The 22,479-nt window shown below is 45.7% G+C and overlaps 1 protein-coding gene across 1 annotated transcript in view; it reads left to right on the top strand.

Annotated features, from left to right (window-relative positions):
* The first annotated feature begins 1,684 nt into the window (after nt 1-1,684).
* MAP4K5 (mitogen-activated protein kinase kinase kinase kinase 5) overlaps nt 1,685-22,479 on the top strand; it is an 88,940-nt gene continuing 68,145 nt past the window's right edge. Inside the window, exons 1-2 of the mRNA XM_054161639.1 lie at nt 1,685-1,922; nt 2,273-2,476. Of these exons, the coding sequence (XP_054017614.1) occupies nt 2,369-2,476 (108 nt within the window). The 5' untranslated portion in view covers nt 1,685-1,922; nt 2,273-2,368. The remainder of the gene's footprint in view (nt 1,923-2,272; nt 2,477-22,479) is intronic.

Here is a 22,479-nt window from a genome sequence, read left to right as displayed (position 1 = left end):
CTCCATTTTAAACCCAGAATCAGTACCCAGATACTTTGCCAACAGCCTATACTGGGCCTGTGTGGGCTGTCTGACTGCCAAAGAGGCAAAACCCATTCTGGAATAATCAATCCAGAGCGATGAACACCAAAGAAATTTGTACATCTGGCATCCATTTAATTTCTTTTTCCTACCTAGCCTTTGCGAGCATATTTCCTGCGCTGAGTATGTGGGAGTTTTTGCACCTAGAAAATCACACCTCCTTTTGGGCGCTGGTGATTTTACGTGCAGCGGATACCGCTGCTAATTCCAGCATTCCTCTATTCCACATCCCCATCTCTGGGTTTGCTACATTGCTTAGCACTCGTTTGAGAGACCGTAAGTGATTTTTGCTCTGAATTTCAGCCGCCTTGCTGAAAATGTTCTCCAAAGAGGGAAAGGCAGATAGAGAATCTTTTTCATCTTGCAGTTTCTCAGGAACTTTTTTGACTTTAGGAGCCCAAGCAGACAAGTCCCAGCACGTCCAAATTGACTCATGTGACTATCATTGCACTGGCTGCCCACAAAACTAAATACCATGGTGCTTGATCAGCCCATGAAAAGGATTACGTGATGCTGCTGCAGGGTTGCAATAGAGATTGCAAAGGGTGAGATTCACTGACATGGGAAGTCCTACCTAGTGTGTGTCCCTCTTCCCCTCCTCCTCTCGCACACATCAGAACCTCTCGGGAAGAATGTCATCCTCTGGCACTCAGCTCTGAGGGAGGTTTTGCCATGGCAGCTGTGATAATCCAAACCAGGATGTACACAATGGAAAAGCTCTGGTGTTAAAAGATGGCAAGTTCAGTCCAGTGTTTGGGAGAACCATGGAGTATAGAATAGATATGTGGCGTAGGCAAGATGGAAGCTTTCCTTTTACCTCAAACCAGGAGACACAAGCCAAAAGCCCTGTCGCCACACTTGTCTCTCCACAGCCAAGACATGGACCTGTCGGAGTGGGGCCAGAGAAGGCTACAACAATGATGAACGGGCTGGAAGCCCTCTGTGGAGGCCAGGTTTAGAGCGTTGGAGTGGTTCAGCCTGGGGAAGAACAGGCTCCAAGGAGACCTTCTTGTGGCTCTTCAGTCTTGAAGGGGCTGATCAGAACGCTGGGGGACAGACTTTTGAGCAGGGCCTGTTGTGACAAGGGGTGATGGCTTAAACTAAAAGAGGGGGATTCAGACTAGAAAGAAGAAATGTTTGATGCTGAAGGTGCTGAGACACTGTCCCAATTGCTCAGATTGCTGGTAGATGCCCTTTTCCTGTAACTATACCAGGTCAGTTTGTACGGGTCTCTGAGCAGCTTGCTCTAGCTGCAGATGCAGGGGAATTGGAGTAGATGACCTTTAAAGTTTGTCCCTTCCAAAACAAACCATTCTGTGGGCTTCAGGACGTGGCAGCCCCAGGCTCACGAGTTAGCTAAAGCGCCCCGTGTGCACCTCCAGGGCGGGCAGTGGGGCCTTCAGCCCCGCCGGGGTGCAGCTCTGCCTCCACCGACGGCACTCCTATGGCCCTTTCCGCACTTCAGGGCCCGTGGGGAGCACCCCCGGGCCGGCGGGCGGGCTGCTGGCGGCACACCCGATAGCAGCCATTATGACACCGCTTTTACTAACGCCCAGGGGCGGCCAGGGCTGGAGTGAGGAAGGCGGGCGGGTAGGAGGGAGAGCAGAGGGGAGGGCAGGGAAGGAAGCGCCGTGGCGGTGCCATCGGCCGCGCCGTGGCGCTGCGGCGTCGCGGAGGCCGGTGCTGCCCCGTCCCGACTCGACCCGACCCGTCCCGGCTCGGCTCGTCCGGCGGTGCGTGCCTTGGGGTCCGTGGCTGCGGCGGGCAGAGAGGCCGCGGCGCGAGGAGGCGGCGGCAGCGGCGCTCCCTCTCCGGCGGGACAAAGGGCTGTGGGCGCGCAGGTAGGAGCCGTCCCGGCCTTGCTGTGGGCCTGGCTGCGGGCGGGAGGGCTGGCGGCTGCCCCGGCCGGTGGTAGGCAGGCGGGCCGCGGCGGCTCCTCAGCACCAGCGGGACGGGACCTCCCTCCTTGGTTCTACACCTCCCCACAGTGGCTAGGAACGGTTGTTCCCTGCCGGGTTCTGTTCTTCCCCGTTGCCCCGGAGAGCCTCGGGAGTCGCTGCGGAAGGGGTTGACCCCGCTGCCGGGCCGCCAACAGCCGTGGCAACCGGCCGCTGCTTTGCCTTTGTCTCGGCAGCCGCGGCCCAGAGTCCGCTCTGGGAGCCCTCCCCTAAGCAAGCGCTTTCCGCCGCAGGAGCCATGGGCCGGCTGCCGCGTTAGGAACATTACCGGCCGGAGGAGCGAGGAGGAAAGCGGCCGCTGCTTCCCTTCCCCCGGGGAAGGGCTGGAGATGGAGCCGGCGGCGCGGCCGAGCGGGGATATCCTGAGGCGGAACCCGCAGCAGGACTACGAGCTGATCCAGCGGGTGGGGAGCGGCACCTACGGCGATGTCTACAAGGTGAGAGGCGTGGGCTGTGTGCTCCGGGGGTTCTCCTCACGGCCAGGGCGTCAGGGGTCAGAGTGGCTCCTGAAAAACCCGCGGACCTGGGACATCCCTTCCAAGGCCTGAGGCTTCGCTCCCTATCTAACACTTTTATTACAGAGGGTTGACTTATGCTTTCAGTGTACTGGTGCCCTCAGTGATCTCCAGGTGAACCTGCCTGAGCAGGGGGATTGGACTTGGTGATCTCCAGAGGTCCCTTCTAACCGCTACCATTCAGTGTGACACTTAGCTTTGAATTGGTGAATGTTAGGGGTGATACTTCTCGTGTTGCTGCTAAAGAGGGTGGAGGGTATCTATTTGCTGTACCTGATTCCACAACGAATCAGTTAAAGCACCTGATTAAAAGGGTGCAAGTTTATCCCTGAGGTTAATAATAGCAGGCAAAAGGCACAAGCAGATTAAAGCTGGTCAGAAGCTGGAACAGAGTTTGCCGCTTGTGCTAGAGTTAGCACTGAAAATCCAGTGGACGCTCTTGAAATGGTCTGTACTGGTGCTCACATTGCCAGAACCACCGCCATGGGAAACAGAGGTGTAGACATGGCATGTTTCTCTCTGGGTGCTTCTCTGGGAGATACTCACCCCTTCCCCAAATGTCAGGGATGCTCAGCAGCTTTAGGGCTTGGGTTTCTTACAAATAAAGCCTTAAAGTTTTCAGCAATACGTGTTTTCAGCTGCATGGGAAGAGTTGCAGTGATGCTTTACTTTGTGATGCTGTTGAGTGTTTAAAATAGACCTGAAACAACCAACCCTACAAGAAAAGATGTGTTACTCTCCCACATGAAAGGCGGCTGTAATTGCTCTTGCTGGGGAGGGCTCTTTGCTAATGTTCGAATTGAAGTTTAATGGATGGATCCTCTTCCCACCACCCCTTTGAAATGGTTACTTAGGGCCCCGGGGAGTTATTTTTAACTTTTCATGGTGCATATTTACCTTCATTATTTTTTTTCTCCTGGAGTGCTGTGCACAGATTAGTTCATTTCTCTGCTAGGGGATCTTAGCAGTAAATCCCTTAAAAGAACACTTCAAGTTTCTTGAATCCCAAACTCAGCCTGCCTTGAGCTTTGTTTGGGTTTGCCTACATGGTACAGGGCAACACGACAAGAAGTAACTAGTTGTGTTGCAGAGACGTGTTTGGTTTTTTTTTCATGTCATCTCTTTGTGGAATAAGAAATACTCTGCTTCTCGTTATCCTGGTAATTAGTGGAGAGCTGTGCTGACATGTCATTGAGCTTCCGGTTCCGGAGCTGGTTTGAATGCATGGCTCTAGAGGCTCTGTGCCATGTAAACATAGCCCCTTAAAAAAAAAGAAGGAGAAAAATCCACAGCTCTCTGTCCTCCCTTTCCCCCCCCTCCAATTCTTTGAGTTATGAAGAATGTGTCTCCTATTCCTGAAGCAGTTTCAGATAGGAATAAACCAAAACTCCTCAAAGAGTGCCAGTTGGCAAATTTCTGTCCAAGTCTTTGGCACTTAGTTAAACGTCATTATGAGTCTTAAGACATGTCTAAAGTTAATGAGTTTAAAGTAGTTTGAGAGCCTGCATTTGTTTCTAGGTCATTGGTTTGCTCTTTGTTTTTATAAAGCCCTGCAACAGGGAGGAACTGTATCAAGGGAATACTCAATCAGATGGTACTGGCTGTTATGACAAATATGCAAAGCAAACTTTATTTCTTCAAGTCATTGATGTTATTTTAATTTTAAAACTAAGGAAAACCTTTTTGTCTTGAAAGGACTTCACATATAAACATTGCACTTTTATTTTCCTTAGCCCATGGTAAATCTCCTCTTAGTGCAGATCTTGTGCTTGCTGAAGGCTGTCAGTAGTGTTTATAGAATGCATTTTTCTGGTGAATATCTGATTGTGGTTATGTTGCAGAACTGGGGGAAGGTTTGCTAGAGAGTGCTCTTAAATTAATATGGAATTTTCCTCTCACCTCTTAAAGTGGTTTCTCTGCTCCATTGCTACTCGTGAGTCACCAGCACCTCCAGCACAGTTGTTTTTGGGATGTGTAACTGAGACCACTTTTCTGATTGTGAGAGATTTGCCTCTTCCTCAGATACTTTTTGGTGGTGGTGGTGGTTTGCACTTCAAATTTGGTAGTTTTTTAGAGTAATCTGTTGGGTTTTGGATGTTGGAAGGCAGAGGCTAAGCAAATATTTGTGTTCACTATTAGGTTACAGAAGAATATTTAAGGCCTTTCTAAAAATCTCCTGCCCACTTGGCTTAAAACTGAAATGTGTTTTCTTAGTGTTTGTGGGTTGTGGGGCTTTTTTGCCTCTTCTCTGTCACATGGTGCACAATGGTTGATTGTAGGGCTGCTTGTAACTACTGGCTTGTTGATATTTTAATTATTTTTTTTTCCCACCCAAAATGCAGTTTCAGGATGGGGGAGAAACCATCATTAAATAAACTATTTTCTTATGTATTCACAGAGTGTGTAAACAGATCCAAGTTTGGGTCTGCCAGTCTTGGAAGTGCAATTTCCATTATAATCCTAACATGTTGCTTGTCTAAAAAGCTGGGAAAACTTCTTCTTTTTATTAGAGGTTGTTACTGTTAAGTTAATTCTAATCAGATGGAATAATCCATCTCTCAAAGCATTGTACCGAGCAATCTGAAATTGCTGACTTCTGAAAGAGGCTGTAATAGCAAAGACTGAGTACTGGCTGGAGGGTTTGGCACAAAGACTTATACTGAATGGAGTGAAATCCAGTGGTGTTCCCCAGGGCTCAGTACTGGGGCCAGTTATGAGTGATATGGATGAGGGGATCAAGGGCACCCTCAGAGAATTTGCAGATGACACTAAGTTGGGAGGGAGTGTTGATCTTGAGGGTAGGGAGGGTCTACAGAGGGACCTGGACAGACTGGATCAATAGGCTGAGGCCAATGGGCTGAGGCTCATCAAGACCAAGTGCTGGGCCCTGCACTTGGGTCACAACAACCTCATGAGTGCTCCAGGCTTGGGGCAGAGTGGCTGGAAAGCTTCCCACTACAGAAAGCCCTTGAGGATGTTGGTTGACAGCTGGCTGAACATGATCCAGTGTGTGCCCAGGTGGCCAAGAAGGCCAACAGCATCTCTTGGACTGGATCAGGAATAGTGTGACCAGCAGGACCAGGGAAGTGATCACAGGTTGTTAGGGATTGGAAGGGACCTCTGGAGATCATTGGAGTCCACCCCCCCTGCCAGAGCAGGACTACATAACCATATAATCTAGTGCAGGTTGCACAGGAATGCATCCAGATGAGTCTTGAGAGTTGCCAGAGAAGGAGACTTCACAACTCCTCTGCTGTGCCTGTTCCAGTGCTCTTTGACCCTTACAGTGAAGAAGTTCCTCCTCATGTTGAGGTAGCACCTCCTGTGCTGTAGTTAATATCCACTGCCCATTGTCCTTTCACAGGGCATGACTGGGAAGAGTCTGTCCCCCTCTTGACACCCAGCCCTCAGACATTGATAAACATTTATAAAAGCCCCCCTGATTGTACCTCAGTAGTGAACACTGGTGAAATTGCCTCTTCAGTACTGTGTTCAGTTTTGGCCTCCTCACTCCAAGAAGGACATTGAGGTGCTGGAGCATGTCCAGAGAAGTACAGCAAAGCTGGAGAAGGGTCTGGACTAGAGTCTTGTGAGGAGCAGCTGAGGGAACTGGGGTTGTTCAGCCTGGAGAAGGGGAGGCTGAGGAGAATCCAGGCTCTCTACAACTCTGTGAAAGGAGTTTGGAGCCAGGTGGGTGTTGGTCTCTTCTCCCTAGTAAGAAGCAACAGGATGAAAAGAAATGGCCTCAAATTGCACCAGGGGAGGTTTAGGTTGGACATTAGATGAAACATCTTCACTGAAAGGGTGCTCAAACACTGGAACAGGCTCTCTAGGGAGATCGTTGAATCCCCATTCCTGGAGGGCTTTAAAAGCCACAGAGATGTGGTGCTGAGGGACGAGGTTTAGCATCATCCTTGGTAGAGTTAGGTTAATAGTTGGTCTCAATCTTAAAGGTCTTTTCCAAACAGAACAATTCTATGACTCCATGATTCTACTCACTAAAAATTAACACTGACAGTAATTTTTCTGTCCCCTGTGTCAGATGGTCAGCATTGTACCTCTGAACACTCTGAAGATGGGGTCTACAAGAGTGAGGTTTTAATTTGGCTTTATGGCAAGTTTCTGTTTGCCCTCCTTGGTCATATACCTGAGAGTCTCAAAGCATGATGCAAGTTCATGCATCTGCAGCATTGTGCTGAAATGGATCTTGTGTGTGTGTGGTTAATGCAAAACCATCCATCTAACCACTGTCTTAGAGAAGAAAGTTTTTAAAGCCACCAGAAACTGTAAATGGAATTTTATCTCCAGCACTGGGAAGTGGCTCATCAGATCCCATCCCAGGTGAAACCCCATAGTGAGGTTAGGTGTTTCCCAGGACAGGTTTTCTTGCCAGCATGACCTGTTAGTGACCCTGAAGCGTTTCAGTAGGACTTTGTGGTGTAATTTGGAGAAGGCCAGTTTTGATAGCAAGTTCTCATCAGCAGCTCTGTAAGTAGGTTGTTGCTGCAGCCCATGATGTTTTCGAAGGTACCTGAATTAGTCTAAGACTGAGCTGTTTTGGTGAACTCGTGGGATTCGGTTCCATCAGAATAACAAGCTGTTTGGTTATATGGGTTTGCAGATGATGGTGACCTGAGAGACTTAGTAGGTTGATAATTTACTTGAGCTGTATTTTACTGGGACTTCCTGCATGGACGTTTTGAGTATTTATTGATGACTCGGAATAGGTCTGGTGGAGAGAGTTGGTGGGAGCAATAGAATCATAGAATGACGTGGGTTGGAATGGTCCTTAAAGATCATCTGGTTCCAACCACACTTGCCATGGGCAGGGACACGTTCTACTAGACCAGGTCGCTCAAGGCTCCATCCAACCTGGCTTTGAACGCTTCCAGGCTTGGAGCCTTCACAACTTCTTTAGGCAACCTGTTCCAGTGCCTCTCCACCCTCATGGGGAAGAAATTCTTCCAGTTTGAAACAATTAATTACCCCTTGTCTTGTCACTACAAGCCTTTGTAAAAAGTTCATTTCAATCTCTCCTGTAGCCTCTTTCAAACACTGGAAGGCTGCTAGAAGGTCTCCCTGGAGCCTTTTAGAATGAACTACAGAATGGTTTGGTTTGGAATGGACCTTTAAAGATCATCCAGTCTAAACCCTCTGCAGTCATCAGGGACATCTGCAACTAGAACAGATTGCTGAGAACCCCAAACGATGTGACCTGGAATGGTTCCAGCAATGTCTACCACCTCTCTGGGCAACCTGGGCCAGTTTTCAACCACCCTCAGTGTCAAAAATCTCTTCTTTCTCTCTAGTCTGTATCTTCTTGGTGCCGTGGGTTAGTTGTTTGGATGGTGTTGGATTGGTTGATGGGTTGGATGCGATGATCTTGACGGTCTCTTTCAACCTGGTTTATTCTATGTATTCTATGTATTCCCTCTTTTAGTTTAAGCCCAGCACCCCTTGTTCTGTCACAACTGGCCCTGCTCAAAAGTCTGTTCCCAGCTTTTTTATGGACCCTTTAAGTACTGAAAGGCCACAAGAAGGTCTCCCCATGTCGTGGTGAGAGATGCAGGGTCACCACCTCTTGTACATGAAAAGGAATTTGAAGTCTTCTGCTGCATGAGTGCCTTCACCTTCAGCCTGTTGACTGCTGGCGAACAAGACTTCCACTCACTACTGTCTCCTCTGTCTCCTCCCCCAACTCCACAGAGCTTGGCTCTTTGTGGTTTTTAATGTAAGTGCCCCAAAGAGAGTTTTAACTAATGTTCAGTTTTGGATGAGGGGAACAAAAGGAGGGTTTATATCCAAGTGTCTTTTAGAATGCTCTGGTTTGGCAGCTGAGCTGAGGGCTGATGGATGTGCTCAGCCCAGCACCCTCTGTGAGCTGAATAGCTGGATGGATGTCTGTCCTCACTCAGCCACGATGATCAAGTGTGATCTTGTGCAGCAGTTCTAAAGCTGGCTTGTTTGGGTTTTCCCAAGCATGGTTGTGAGCTTTCATCAAAAGTAAGCTCTGGGGGAGAGAAAAGTACCTAATTAATAGCAGAAACTCTCTGTGAACAAGATATAGCTTTTCATTGAATATCCTGGCAATTTCATTCCTTTTGGAGTCACCTAATCAGTATCTTTTTTTCTCTTGGGATTTTTTTGTTTTCATCTCCTGCACTAGGTAAAGGTAAAACTTACAAGAAACCTCTATTGGTTTGCCACTGATCACTGCTGCAGGAAAATGATGAGCAGTGAAATTGGATCAAGGCAGACAGACTCTTCTGCAGAATCACAGAATTGTTCCTATTAGAAAAGACCTTTAAGATCATCAAGTCCAACCATTCTTTAACTGTATTGCTAGTCTGGTGCTAAACCGTGTCCCTCAGCACCACGTCCCTGTGGCTTTGAAACATCTCCAGGGATGAGGATTCAACCACCTCCCTGTGGAGTCTGTTCTGCTGTTAGAGAGCCCTTCCAATAAAGAAGTTTCTTCTCATATCCAACCTAAACCTCTGCTGATGCAGCTTGAGGCCATTTTCTCTTGTTCTAACTCTTGTTCTAGGGAGAAGAGACCAACCCCCTACCTCACTCCAATCTGGGACATACTTTGGCCCCAGACTTGGCAGAGTTGAGTAATGCTTGGACTCTATGATCTTAAGCAGTTGAGTACAGAGGGATGTTAGGTTATGGTTGAACTTGATGATCTCAAGGTCTTTTCCAACTGAAACAGTTCTCTGATTTTCCTTTCAGAATTCTCTGTGTTCTGTTAATGGAAGGTTTTATGGTGAGAATGGAGTGTTTCTGCTTGTGTCTGTTTGTCCATCTCTTACTTTCAAAAGCAGCTATTCTCTGAAATCTTAAAAATAAGGTCTAATATCTTTTTCAGCTCTTGAGAAAAGTTGTCCTCCTGGACTAGGTTCTCAGAGAAGCCAAACAGTAGTATCAGCTTTTCAGTGTGTGTCCATCAGCTAGTACCACAGCTGTACCAAATGAACCAAAGGAGGAACTGAGAGTCTGTTCTGTTGAGTTTAAAGTCTTCTTGTGGGCAGCCTTGTCTCTGTAGGCTTCAGCTGAGGAATTACTGTCTACTACTCATCCTGCAGGAGACATTACCCTGGGTAGGTAATTTTGTTATTTCTTAGTTATTTGTGGTACCATCAGTGAGGGAAACTGAGGTGTCCTGTAGACTCCATAGATTAACAGAATGCTTTGACTTGGAAGAGACCTTAAGGATCATCCAGTTCCAAATCCCCTGCCATGGGCAGGGACACCTTCCACTAGACCCATTGCTCATGGCCTCATCGAGCCCAGCCTTGAACACCTTCAGGGAAGGGGCATCCACAACCCCCCTGGGCAGCCTGTTTCAGTGTCTTGCCATCCATCCAGAGGATGTGAATAGTGCAGTGCAGTATCCCCCCTGAAACACACATGCTACCCACACTCCCAACAGGAGAGAAGATGTCTGAGAAGGAAGAGTAGATCAAACATCAGAACATTTTCATACCAGTATGTAGTTCATCTGTGTCTCCAGAAGATCATTTTAATTGCCAACACGTTTGGATAACTTTGAACGTGCAAATGTGTCCAAAATTTATAGCGTGAGGTGTCTGAGTGATTCCTAGGTCCATCAGCAGAGGTGCGTGATAGAGCTGGCAGATGATGCACGTCAGGGAGAGTAGCTCTTCCTGTCAGCAAGGCCACGATGGAGTTTGCCAGCACATTCTGCTGACACCAGTGACTGTCCATCCGCTCTGCAGCTGGAAAAACAACTCTGCCTGCTACCTTTATTCATGTTTGGCACCTGGCTTCTTGGTTATGTCTGTGAATGAGAAGAGGCAGCATCACAAAAATCCTGCAGTGGTTTGGGTTGGAAGGGGCCTTAAAGATCTAGTTCCAAACTCCTGCCATGTGCAGGGACACATCTTACCAGACCAGGTTGTTCAAATCCCCATCCAGCCTGGCTTTGCCAGGCATGGAGCTTCCATGGCTTCTCTGGGCCACCTGTTCCAGAGCCTCATCACCCTCATGGGGAAGAATTTCTTCCTAATGTCTCATCTAAATTGAGCTTATTCCAGTTTGAAGCCACTACCCCTCATCCTGTCGCTCCAGGCCTTTGCAAAACATCACTATCTAGGTCTAATGAAGGCCCCTTCAAATACTGGAAGGCTGCTCAAAGATCTCCCTGGAGCCTTCTTTTCTCCAGACTGAACAACCCCATTTTTTTCCAAGCTGTGATTTGCTATGCTGGAGAGTGTGTTTGTGCAGGCAGCACAATTCAGTGTTGTTTGTGGTGCATCTCCCATACCTCTTTCTCTTTTCTCTTCAAGGGCAGCTTGTGTGAAAAATTGGAAGGTCCTTCTGTTTATCAAAATAGCAGAGCAGCTCCAGTTAGAGTGAAACAGCTTTTAACTCTGTTCCCACCTAACCAGCTCTGCAAAATCACTATCTTCATCTGTTGGATAATATTTAGCCTCTTGGCATCATTTTAAGATCCAAATCTGCCTGCTTATGTGTTCCCCTGCAGCTGGCCTGTGGGAAGTGTCTCTGTCATATGAAGGTCCAAGCTGTTGGGAGGTTCCTCATATATGGAAGCTGGATAAACTGCTCATCCTTCTTAGGTTGTTTGAGGGAAATTCCAGCATCTTGTATGGAGAATTGTCCATTCTCCTCTTTAGCTTTCTAAATTCCTTCACCTAAACTTTAGAGTCATTAATTTATGTGGCATGGTGGATAAAGTCTGCAGGGATCTTTTCAGCTCCTCAGAATGCCATACGAAGCTTACCTTCCCCCATGGTGGATGGAAGACACCATGTGAATCATAGAATCGTTTAGGCTGGAAAAGACCTTTCAGATCATTGAGTTCTACCATTAACTCATTGCAGCCAAGTCTACCACTGAACCATGTCCCTGAGCACCACATCTACACAGCTTTTAAATCCTTTTTTTCAACCACTTCCCAGGGCAGCCTGTTCAAGTGCAAAGCTTGCCACAGCTTGACTGTGTCTCTGGAGCAGGCTCCCCAGGGTGGTGCTTGAATTTCTCCCCCCAAGGTGTTTAAAAGATACAGAGATGTGGTGCTGAGGGATATGGTTTAGCACCAGCCTTGGTAGAGTTAGATAATGATTGGACTCAATGATCTTAAAGGTCTTACCCAACCAAAACCATTCTGTGATCTTATCTCTGAGTTAGTGACCACTAATGGTGGTTAGACACCACACAGGACAGCATACCCTTCTCAGCTGTGTCAAGAACTAGCAGAATTATGGGACATAGGTTATTTAGCATCACAGATCTTTCAGAGTTGCTCACTTTTGAGACTGTGGAATGCCAAGATATGGTTTGAGCAGACACCAGGCAATACATCATAAGCAGGCAGTAAAAAATCTGAAATCTGTTGCGACAGGGAGAGTGAGAAGTGCCAAGGCTTTTCTTCCAAAGCCTTAGTATCTCCCAGTACTTTTCCCTAGTCTGTGATCTTTTGGGTTTCTGGATGAATTTCTACTGGCTTTTCCGCTTCTGAAGACAGTAGAAAGGTCATGGAAGATACAGTCAGGGATAACCCTCAGAGCTTTGAGATGACCTGCAGTGCTGGTGGCCAGAACTACTGCAATTGAAAGAGGACAGGTTTAGATTAGGAGGAAACTTTTCACTTTGAGGGTGGTGAGGCACTGGAACAGGTTGATGAGAGAGGCTGTGAATGTCTCATCCCTTGAAGTGTTCAAGGCCAGGCTGGATGGGGCTCTGAACAACCCAATCTAGTTGAGTATGTTCCTGTGCATGGCAAAAGGTTGAACTATGTAAGATCCCACCCAAACCATTCTGTGATTCTGTGATTTACTGAACTGATCCATTGAAATGGCATCTTTAATGCCATATTTGATGTTTTGACATGTTGGGATTGCTCTTCTACTAAGTCTGGTTTTGTGTCTTCTACATGAATAATCTATTGAAGGTTCATGTTTTCAGAGAATCACAGCGTGGAAGGGACTTCTGGAGACCATCCAGTCCAACCCCTCTGCTAATGCAGGGTCACCCACAGCAGCTTGCCCAGAATCACAATGTCCAGGCAGTTTTGGAATCTCCCTATAGGAGGAGTCTCCACAACCTCTCTGGGCAGCCTGCTCCAGTGCTAGATGGAAAGTGAGGAAGATTTGGCTGGATGTTTCCAGAAAGGGCAATTAAACATATTCTCAGGTTAATGTGAACAACTGGGTTGGTAGCCTTTTGAAGTAGGAATTTGGAGACAATTACAGAATAGTTTCAGGGGCAGGTGCTGTTTCTCTTCAGAGGATGAAGAGGTTATTGCAGGGTGACTCTGTTGGCTTACTCTTAAGAAATCATTCATGAGCTTTCTTTGTGTGGCTCTGTCCTGTGCAGCATTGAAGACATCATAACGGTTCTTTCCAACCTTAATGATGGCCATTTCGTCTCGCATTGCTTCTGATGCTTCACCACAATAAGCTGGATTTTTGTTCTGTTTGTAGCTCTGTGTGTGGCTGTTGGCTGATTAATGCTATTAAAGCCATGCTGAGTTGGGTTATTTTGGCCTTTACTTGATGTTTAATGTGCAGACGTGCAAGACTTGAATTCCAATCATTAGACTCTCATAGAATCACAGAACTGTTTTGGTTGGAAAAGACCTCTAAGATCATTGAGTCCAACCATCAACCCAGCATCACCATGGCCATTAAACCATGTCCCAAAGTGCCACGTCCACACGTTTCTTGAGCACCTCCATGGATGGTGACTCCACCTCTCAGAGATGTTTGGGAGATTCAGTCATCACTCTTAAGGGAAGATAAGTGGCAGAGTCTCTTGTGCAGACAGAAATGTAAACGTGATAGGTAGAAAGAATAAAGGTGGGGCCATGCCCTTTCGTGAGATCTGTTGGGACAGGTTGGACTTGATGATCCTTGGGGTCTCTTCCAACCTTAGTTATACTGTGATACTGTGATAGATGTGCTTTGTCTTGATAAAACTGAAGGAATTTTAACTTGACAAGAAGCAGTGTTTGTTGGTCTCCAGTGACTTCAGTGGCTTCAGGTATTTGTGTCATTATTTACCAGAGGTTTCAAACCAGCTGAAATTTGACTTTTGATGCACTTGGTCTGCAGACAATCATAGAATGGTAGGGACTGGAAAGGATCTGCAGATACCATCAAGGCTATCCTTCCTGCCAAAGCAGGATTACCTAGGGCAGGTCACTCAAAAATGCATCCATATGGGTCTTGAAAGCCTCTAGAGAAGGAGACTCCATAACCTCCCTGGGCAGCCTGCTCCAGTATTACAGTAAATAATTTTTTCCTCGTGTTGAGGTAGAACTTCTTGGGCTCCAGTTTGTGCCCACTGCCCTTTGACGCCACAGAAAAAAGGCTAGCACCTACTGCTTGCCCCCCCCACACTGACAACACTTAGCTTTTGATCAGCATTGTGAGCATCCCCTCTCAGTTCTCTGTTCTCCAGACTAAACAGCCCCAGGTCTTTAAGCCTTTCTTCCTAAGACAGTGTGGTAAGGGAGGGTGTTTGATGTGTCACGGGTATTAACGGTTGTGTTAGCTATAAGAAAGGCCTTTTTCATTTCAAGATAGATTCTCTGAAACAGCAGAGACCTCTTTTGATGCAAAGCTGGGTTTGTGAGGGAAGCATTGCCATTTTAAATGCTCCTTAGGAGGAAGATCTGTTGCAGGGGAGGGTAATGATATACAAGGAGGGAAAGAACTGAATGAGCTCACCTTGGTTTTGTAGCACTAGCAGCTTGCAAAGGGCTGGAATAATTCATGGCATACCTTAATGAAAATGATATTTAGGAGGAGTATGGGTCTGTAATTGGTCAGGATAAGCAGTTTCTGATGATGCTTGTTTCATTTTGTCAGGTATGTCTATGTTTAAATTTCAAGCAGTGCTTGAGTTCTGATCCTCTGCTTCAAGGTTATTTGGGAAGAGGCATGACTAACTTTTTGATTACCATAGTGCTCTTTAAACTTTGCCAAGCAGTTTCCCTCTAGAGCATTTGTTTTTAAATTTGGATCACAATACAAATCTGAGGACAAAGGGACCTCAATGTGGAAAAAAGCTTCTTTACTGTAAGGGTGACAGCCCTGGTGCAGGCTGCCCAGAGAGGTTGTGGAGTGTCCTTCTCTGGAGAGCTGACTGCCTGTTCAGGCTACAGGAACATTTTTTCTCCTTCTGTGGGTGCTAAGGTTTGTCTAAACCCTGCAGTGGGATGTCTTGAGTACAGACTGACTGCACTGGCTTGATCAGCTTCTGTAGGGGTGGAGGAGGACAGGCAGGCTGTGGCTTTTCTTCATGAAAGCACAGTGTGATGAAACTCTCAGAAGTGAAGCAGTTGCCTCTGTTTCTCAGAGCCTTGGAGCTTCAGGCAGTGTGTGGGAAGCATGTGTGAGATCCAGTTGGCCAACCAGGTCAGCTGTGCTTGGTTTGCCCTAAGAGAGGTGCCAGGCTGTTCCTTACCAGCTTTATCTTTCCCTGGGATGTGGGCTCACTGAATGTAGAGTTCTTCTCTACATTATGGCTTTGACCTTCCTACTCTTATGGCTTCTGCTTTTATTACTTCATCCATGTGTATTGTTTTATTTAGCTACGGGAAGCTTGATGTGGAATTTGCATGTGATCCCTGTGAGGTTGCCCTTTGATTCTGCAACTTCAGTTTCTGCTGTTTGTGTGCAGAGAAGGGCAGTAACCATCTCCTAAGCTTCCTGCAGGCAGAATATTCATAGAATCACAGAATCTCCTGATTGGAAAAGACCTTAAGATCGTCAAGTCAATCTATAACTTAACATCTCCCTGTGCACGACTGTTAGACCATGTCCGTCAGCACCTCATCCAAATGCCTTTTAAACACCTCCAGGGATGGTGGTGGAGTCACCACTTCCCTGGGCAGCCTGTTCCAGTACCTGATGACCCTTTTGGTGAAGAAATATTTCCTAATGTCCAACCTAAACCTCCCCTGGTGCATCTTCCTGCCATTTCCTCTTGTCCTATCACTTGTTACTAGGGAGAAGAGGTTGGTCCCTAACTGGCTCCAGCCTCTTTTGAGAGACTTGCAGAGACCCAGAAGGTCTCTCCTTAGCCTCATCTTCTCCAGGCTGAAGAACCCCAGCTCCCCCAGCTGCTTTTTTTGTGCTTAATACCACTCTGTTTCAGAGACCTTACAGTGCATGCAATATTGCATGTGTCAGCTTAAGGTTTCTGCTTAAGGATGTGGCTAGAATCTCTTTTGATTCACAGGACTGCTTTTTCATTTTTTATCTGCATTTTGGTTGCTGTCTTATGTAAGGGAGAAAACCCAACAACCCACAGGTCACTGTGCTACTTCTTGAGGGTTCTGTGGCTTACTCCTTTCTGCTATGGGGGTATGTGGATCATCAGACCTCCACTACAGCAGTTCTTAGGACAGCAAGGATGCCAAAAACTGAATCTATGGGGCAGTTGAGTTAGCCCTTAGCTATTACAATAGCAGTGTGCCCAGGTGGCCAAGAAGGCTGCCAGCATCCTGGCCTGGATCAGTGATTGTCAGCAGTACCAGGGCAGGGATTGTCCCCCTCTACTCATCACTGGTGAGGCCACACTGTAAGTACTGGATCCCATTACAGGCCCTTCACTCCAAGAAGGACATTCAGGTGCTGGAGTGGGTCCAGAGAATGGCAACAAAGCTGATAAAGGGTCTGGAGAACAGGTCTGACCATGAGCAACTGAGGGAACTGGGGCTATTTAGCGCAGAGAAAAGGAGGCTGAGGGGAGATCTTCCTAGCTCTCTGCAGCTCCCTTCTCCATACTAACAAGCAATAGGATGAGAGGAAATGGCCTCAAGTTGCTCCAGGAGAGGTTTAGGTTGGATATTAGGAAAAAATGTCTTTACAGAATGGGTTATGAAGCCCTGGAACAGGCTGCCCAGGGCAGTGGTGGAGTTAAAATCTCTGAAGACCTTTAAAAGCTGTGTAGATGTGGTGCTGAGGGACATGGATTAATGGTGACTTGGCAATGGTGGATTAATGTTTGAACTTGATGATTTTAAAGGTGTCTTCCAGCAGAAATGATTCTATGATTCTGTCAGCTCATACTAAGAGGAAACGTGTGTGCTGCTTCCTAGAGCAGAGTGCTGGTGATCTGAAGAGTAGTTTTGGGACCAGGGAAGCTGCCAGACTGTGCAGAGTTCCTCGGCTTAGCGATCATGATTTCCTTCAGCTTTCCCAAGCACATTCCTTAGTGGTGTCTGGCTCAGGAAGGCTGGTCCATGGAAAATCCACCCAGCTGCTGAAGGGAGAGGGTTACATGTATTGGGGGTGGGAACTGTAGGCTTTTACGGACTTGGACGTCAGGCTGAGCAGCTTCCTGGGATGGAGGGGCATTGCCTACACAGCCTTGTGGTCTAGCAGGGATCAAGCAAAGGTTTAGAAACATTGAGAAAGAAAAGAGGAATTAGGCAAGATGGAAAATATTCTCAAGTATATAAAAATTTTAACCTATTTAGTTACAATTCTGGTTAAATCATCAAGCCTGTAATATCTTAAATTCTGTATCATCTGTGTAGTGAGCAGCATGATTTTGGTCCATGTTTTAACGAAAGTGGAACCAGCAAAGGAAGGAACTCACTGTCCCAAGTGCTTGAAACCAGATTACTGAAGTGAAACCGGTGTTTGACAACTGCAGGTTAAGCTGTAGGAAAATAAATGTTTCTTGTTTTCAAGTTAGATCATTTAAATGAGTGGGTCAGTCAAAACTGAGAAAACATTTGAAAATAAAATGAAGAATCAAGCTGATTTCTTTTGTCTCCTCCATTCTGGCTCAAAATAATGTGTGAGAGGATAAGATAGCTGGAAAATCATGAAAGATAGCATCTGGTATGAAATGGCAGCATATTTTCTCTCTTCACTTCATCAGCATAAGTACAAAACACAGTTCACACTCATGTACCTAGAATATTTAGAAGTTCTAATTGTCATCATTAAGGCCAAGCACTGAAATGCCATTTCTCTTTATTTCAGCAGAATTCCAATCTGTGATTTTGAATTGCTGACTAAATTAGAAATATTACTCATCATTAATCATCATCATAAGATAGACATTTCAGATTCTGAATAAATGGTTGGGGTTTATTTGGGTAGAAACAGTCAAACAATGGTACCCTCAGAGTAGTCAGAAAGAAGCAAGCACATTGGAGTGTTTATTTACATATACACAAGTGAAAGTAATAGGAAACCCTCATATCTTACCCCTTTTTCCACCCCAAGAAAGTGACAGTTGATATAGTCCAGGCATAAACCAAAGCTTAATCTTAAGACACAAATAGAATCTCTCTTTCTGCTATTTTAAACTGATTTTCTTTTAACTTATTTGATTTGCACAGCTTCTTTTTAAATCACTTTTTCTCTTCTGGTCACGGTTTGGTTTAACAATAACAGCAACAAAGAAGAAAACACCCAGACCTATTTGTGTCATGAAGACAACTTCATGGCTTGTTCCTTTCAGTTTTGTAACTGTTGAGTTCATCTCTGAGGAATTGAAATTTTAAGGAGGCGATTACTGACTAGCTTTGTTGGAGTTGGATTTTTCTACTTAAAGCTACGTTTTTCGCCTGCACCCCTCTAGATTGTCTCAGATAAATTACAATAAGGAAGAGGAATCAGTGTAGATTTCTACCCTGGGTTTGGAAGGCTGCATACTGCAGAAGAACCCATGCGTGACATGAGAAGCTGGAGGGTTTTGCCCAAACATTCAAAAGGTGTTTGCACACTGGGCTCAGTTCCAGCCTGAAGCACAGCAATTCCGGGCTAAATAGCTTCAATAAACCAAACAAACCCCCCAGAAAAATGCATGCCCTTGGATATTTTTTTTCTGACTAATCTGAAAGTACGTCCAGAAGTATTTGTGGTGTTTTAGTCAGCTGCATGTAGGTAGTGATATGCTACAGGAGTTGCAGTCTGAGAACTGCAGTTTCCTCTCTTTGAAGTACTCCCCATTTCTGCCTTTCTGAACAGACACACACGACCTTTTTTCTCATGTTCCCCGCTAGCCCTCTAGCTGTGGGATGTTTTGGGTTTTTTTAGTGACAGCAACACAGAAAAAAGGTGAAAAGCAGCAAAAACCAAAATAACAGCAGCTGAAGGTAGATGGGCTGCTTCCTCCCAGGGTGCTACAAAGATTTGGGAGGGGTGTCTCTTGTGTCACTTTTTCCTTCCACCTGCCCCAAGGAGCAACACAAGATGTGCTGGATAGAAGGGTCCTGGCTCAGTGGTCCAGCCCTGCAGCTTGGTGTTAGCAGTGGGAGGATGCTAGGAATCTGCAAGAGGGCAAGCAACTGGAGGGAGATTGTAAGGTGGACTTGATGACCTCAAAGGTCTCTTCCAACTCCAGCATATTTATGATTCTCTGATTCTGAGTCAGCTCACGGTTACAAAGCAAAGCCGTAAAGAATTTCTGTTACTTTGGTATCAAAAAAAAGTACAATGATAAACTCTTTCATGCAACACTAGTGACTTAATTTAAGAAGGAAAAAAGAGCAATCCACTTCCTTTTCCTTCAGGAACTTATTTTCTACCCCCAAAGAAAGCCAGATTCCTTGTTGTGATGGGAAAGGATGGTCCAGCACTTTGGACCCCAGCCATGGATTTCCTGCATGACCGTGGCATATTACTTACTGGTTCTATCCTCGTCACGTACAAACAATCACAACTTCTTATAGCTTGCCTGAAGTAATAAATGTTGCTGTCTTCCTTTTGCATGAAGTGCATGGAGTTAATTTCACTTGGCAGCTCATCACCAGTGATGTTCCCCAGACGCCAGTTCTGTTAAATATCTTTATCAGTGATCTGGATGAGCGGATCAAGGCACCATCAGTAAAAGGCCAAGGCCAGTGGGATGAGGTTCAACAAGGTCAAGTTCCAAGTCCTGCAATTCAGTCTCAACAACGCCATGAATGCTCCAGGCTTGGGGCAAAATGACTAAAAACCGCTCAACAGAGAAAGCCCAGAGGGTGTTGGTTGATAGCCAGATGAAGATGAGGCAGTGTGTGCCAAGGTGGCCAAGAAGGCTACCAGCATCCTGGCCTGGATCAGCAGTAGTATGGCCAGCAGGACCTGGGCAATGATTGTCCCTCTGTACTCAGCACTGGTAAGGCTACACCTTGAATATTGTGTTCCGCTTCTGGTCCCTCACTCCAGGAGGGACATTCAGTTGCTGGAGCATGTCCAGAGACGGGCATCAAAGCTGGTGAAGGGTCTGGAGAACAAGTCTGGTGAGGATCAGGTGAGGGAATTGGGGTTGTTTAGCCTGGAGAAATGGAAGTAGAAGGGAAGAGACCTTCTTGGTGTCTCTATAACTCCCTAAAAGGATGTTGGAGCCAGGTGAGTTTTGGTCTCTTTTTCCTAGTAACAAGTGAATAGGACAAGAGGAAACAGCCTCAGGGTGCACCAGGGGAGGTTTAGGTTGAACACGAGGAACAGTTTCTTCTCCAAAAAGGTTGTCAAGCCCTGGAAGAGGCTGTCCAGAGCAGTGGTGAAGACCCAATCCCTGGAGGCATTTTAAAAGCTGTGTAGATGTGATGCTGAGACACATGGTTTAGTGGTAGACTTGGCAGTTAATGGTTGGATTTGATGTTCTTAAAGGTCTTTTCCAGCCACAACAATTCTGTGATTCTATGAAGTGGAGTGAACAGTGCTGCCTTGACTTGGTAAGGATATTTGGAGACTCCTGTGTCTGGCCAACACACCAATATTTTTTTATCAGTGAAAAGAAGAAATGTAAATGCTTCAAATATTGTGGCTGACACAGCTCTTACTTCTTTCATCTCTGAGGAATAAATAAATTCCCTTACAGCTGATAAAATCTGTAATCTTTTAATCTTACTTCAATTTTTACTCCATAATATCACAGAATCATAGAACAGTTTGTGTCAGAAAGAAGCTTAAAGATCATCCAGTTCCAACCCCGATATGGTGGATTTTTTCCTGTGTCATGTTTATGCATTCAACAGAGGAATGAAATAGAATTGTTTTGCATTTATTCTTCATATCTTTAAAATCCTTCTTTTTTTTTAGTTTAATATTATACTTGAAGGTATTTTTCTTTCTCCTTCTTTGTTTTTTCCTTTCCTCTGTCTTATACCCTGTCAAGTAAGGCTGTTTGGCTTCTGCTTTGTTTTATTCATAGAATGATTTGGGTTGGAAAGGACCTTAAAGATCATCTTGTTCCAGCCCCGCTGCTCCTGGTGTAGGGGGGAGTCTGTTAAAAGCTTCATGGTCCTTCTTTGATTTGTATGATACATATTTTGTTCAAAAATGTGTATTATTCCTCAGCAAAGTGAACTGCTGCTTGTAGCTTTTCAAAACAACCTAATGCACAGAGTTGTGACTTGAAGGGGTTTGTTTCTGTTTGCTTTTTGCCAGTTTGCTCCAACTCAGTCAAAATCGGGCCCTTTTTATTTTTTTTTCTTCCTCATGTGATATTTGTTTGTATCTTTTGTGCCTCATTAGTTGCTAAATAGCAACTTTTGTGGTCAGGGTCTGTTTCTAGCTTTAGCTTTTCAGTTTTGGAAGGTTCATGCCAAATATTTTGCAACAGATGATCTGCCAAGAAAATTTCACAGGAGAACCAACCTCTCCTTGGAAGCATATAGCTGACTTCTTTGGTTATTGTTTTTAACTCCTAAATAAATGTTAGGATGTGCCCTGATCTTTGCTTTGTTAATATTATCCTTATTACCATAGGTCCTTGTCCTTCAGTAGCTATTGCTTAAGAATGAGAATTAAATGTTTTAGTGGCTGCTGAGATCTGTAAAGCCACTTTACTTTTACAAATCCCTCCTCTGGTTTTCTGTGCTGGAATAAAAGGAATCGGCCTAACATCATTAAATGAGCTTTTAATCTCCTTATTACTTGAGTTAATTGGCCTTGAATAAGAAAGTGTCTGAAGTCACTGAGTGAAAGGTAGGTTGCCCTCCTCCCAATTTTCACTGCAAGAGATACACTATCTGAATTCCACCAAATGCCAGTAAAAGCAAATACATTTAAGCCTTATTTGCATTATAGCTGGGCTTAGGAGTGCCAGACACAGATCTTGCTGCTTTGACTTTCAGGGTTTAAAGTGGAATTTATTTAAACCCTGCTGCTTTCATCTGTTCTAAAGGGCTGGGGTGGGGAGAGGATGGGGACAGGCTCTTTTCAGTGGTGCCCAGTGACAGGACAAGGGGCAATGGACACAAACTGGAGCCCAGGAGGTTCTTTCTGAACAGGAGGAAAAAAATCTGCGATGTGAGGGTGCTGGAGCCCTGGAGTAGGCTGCCCAGAGAAGTTGTGGGGTCTCCTTCACTGGAGAGATTCCAAAGCCACCTGGACGTTGTGATCCTGGGCAAGCTGCTGTGGGTGCCCCTCCCTTACTGGAGGGTTGGACTGGATGATGTCCAGACATCCCTTCCAACCCCTACCAGTCTGGGATTCTGGTTTCTGCCTCTTCAATAAGGAAAACTGTAAGTGCTGTAAATATGGGAATAGTTAACAAGAGCTGTGAAGTTTGTCTCCTGCTTTGTACTGATGCATCCGCCTCATCTGAAGGACAAGGAGTGGCCGGTACCCCTCTGGATAGCACTCACAACATCAGTATTTGTCTGTGCACAATATTCAGCTTTGATATCCAAAGTGATGGCTCTTTTAGTAGTGCCACTGCAGTATAAACTAGCTGTCAAAAGAAATTTAGGAACAGATACTAAAAGCAGATCCAGGACACGAATCTTTCTTTTTGAGTTATCCTGAAAAGTGATGGGTTTATGAGATGGTTCTTTTTAGTGTATTGAACCTGGAAAGTCTCTGGTAGGGAAATTGGGGTTGTTAAGCTTGGAGAAAAGAAGGTTCTGGGGGAGACCTTATAGTGGCTTTTCAGTACCTGAAGTGGGGCTACAAGAAAGCTGGGGAGGGACTTTTTACAAA

Source organism: Dryobates pubescens, chromosome 5, assembly GCF_014839835.1.
Source record: "Dryobates pubescens isolate bDryPub1 chromosome 5, bDryPub1.pri, whole genome shotgun sequence".
NCBI classification, from domain to species: Eukaryota; Metazoa; Chordata; class Aves; order Piciformes; family Picidae; genus Dryobates; species Dryobates pubescens.
Note: the sequence above shows the minus strand (reverse complement) of the source record. Positions and strands in the feature narration are given on the sequence as shown.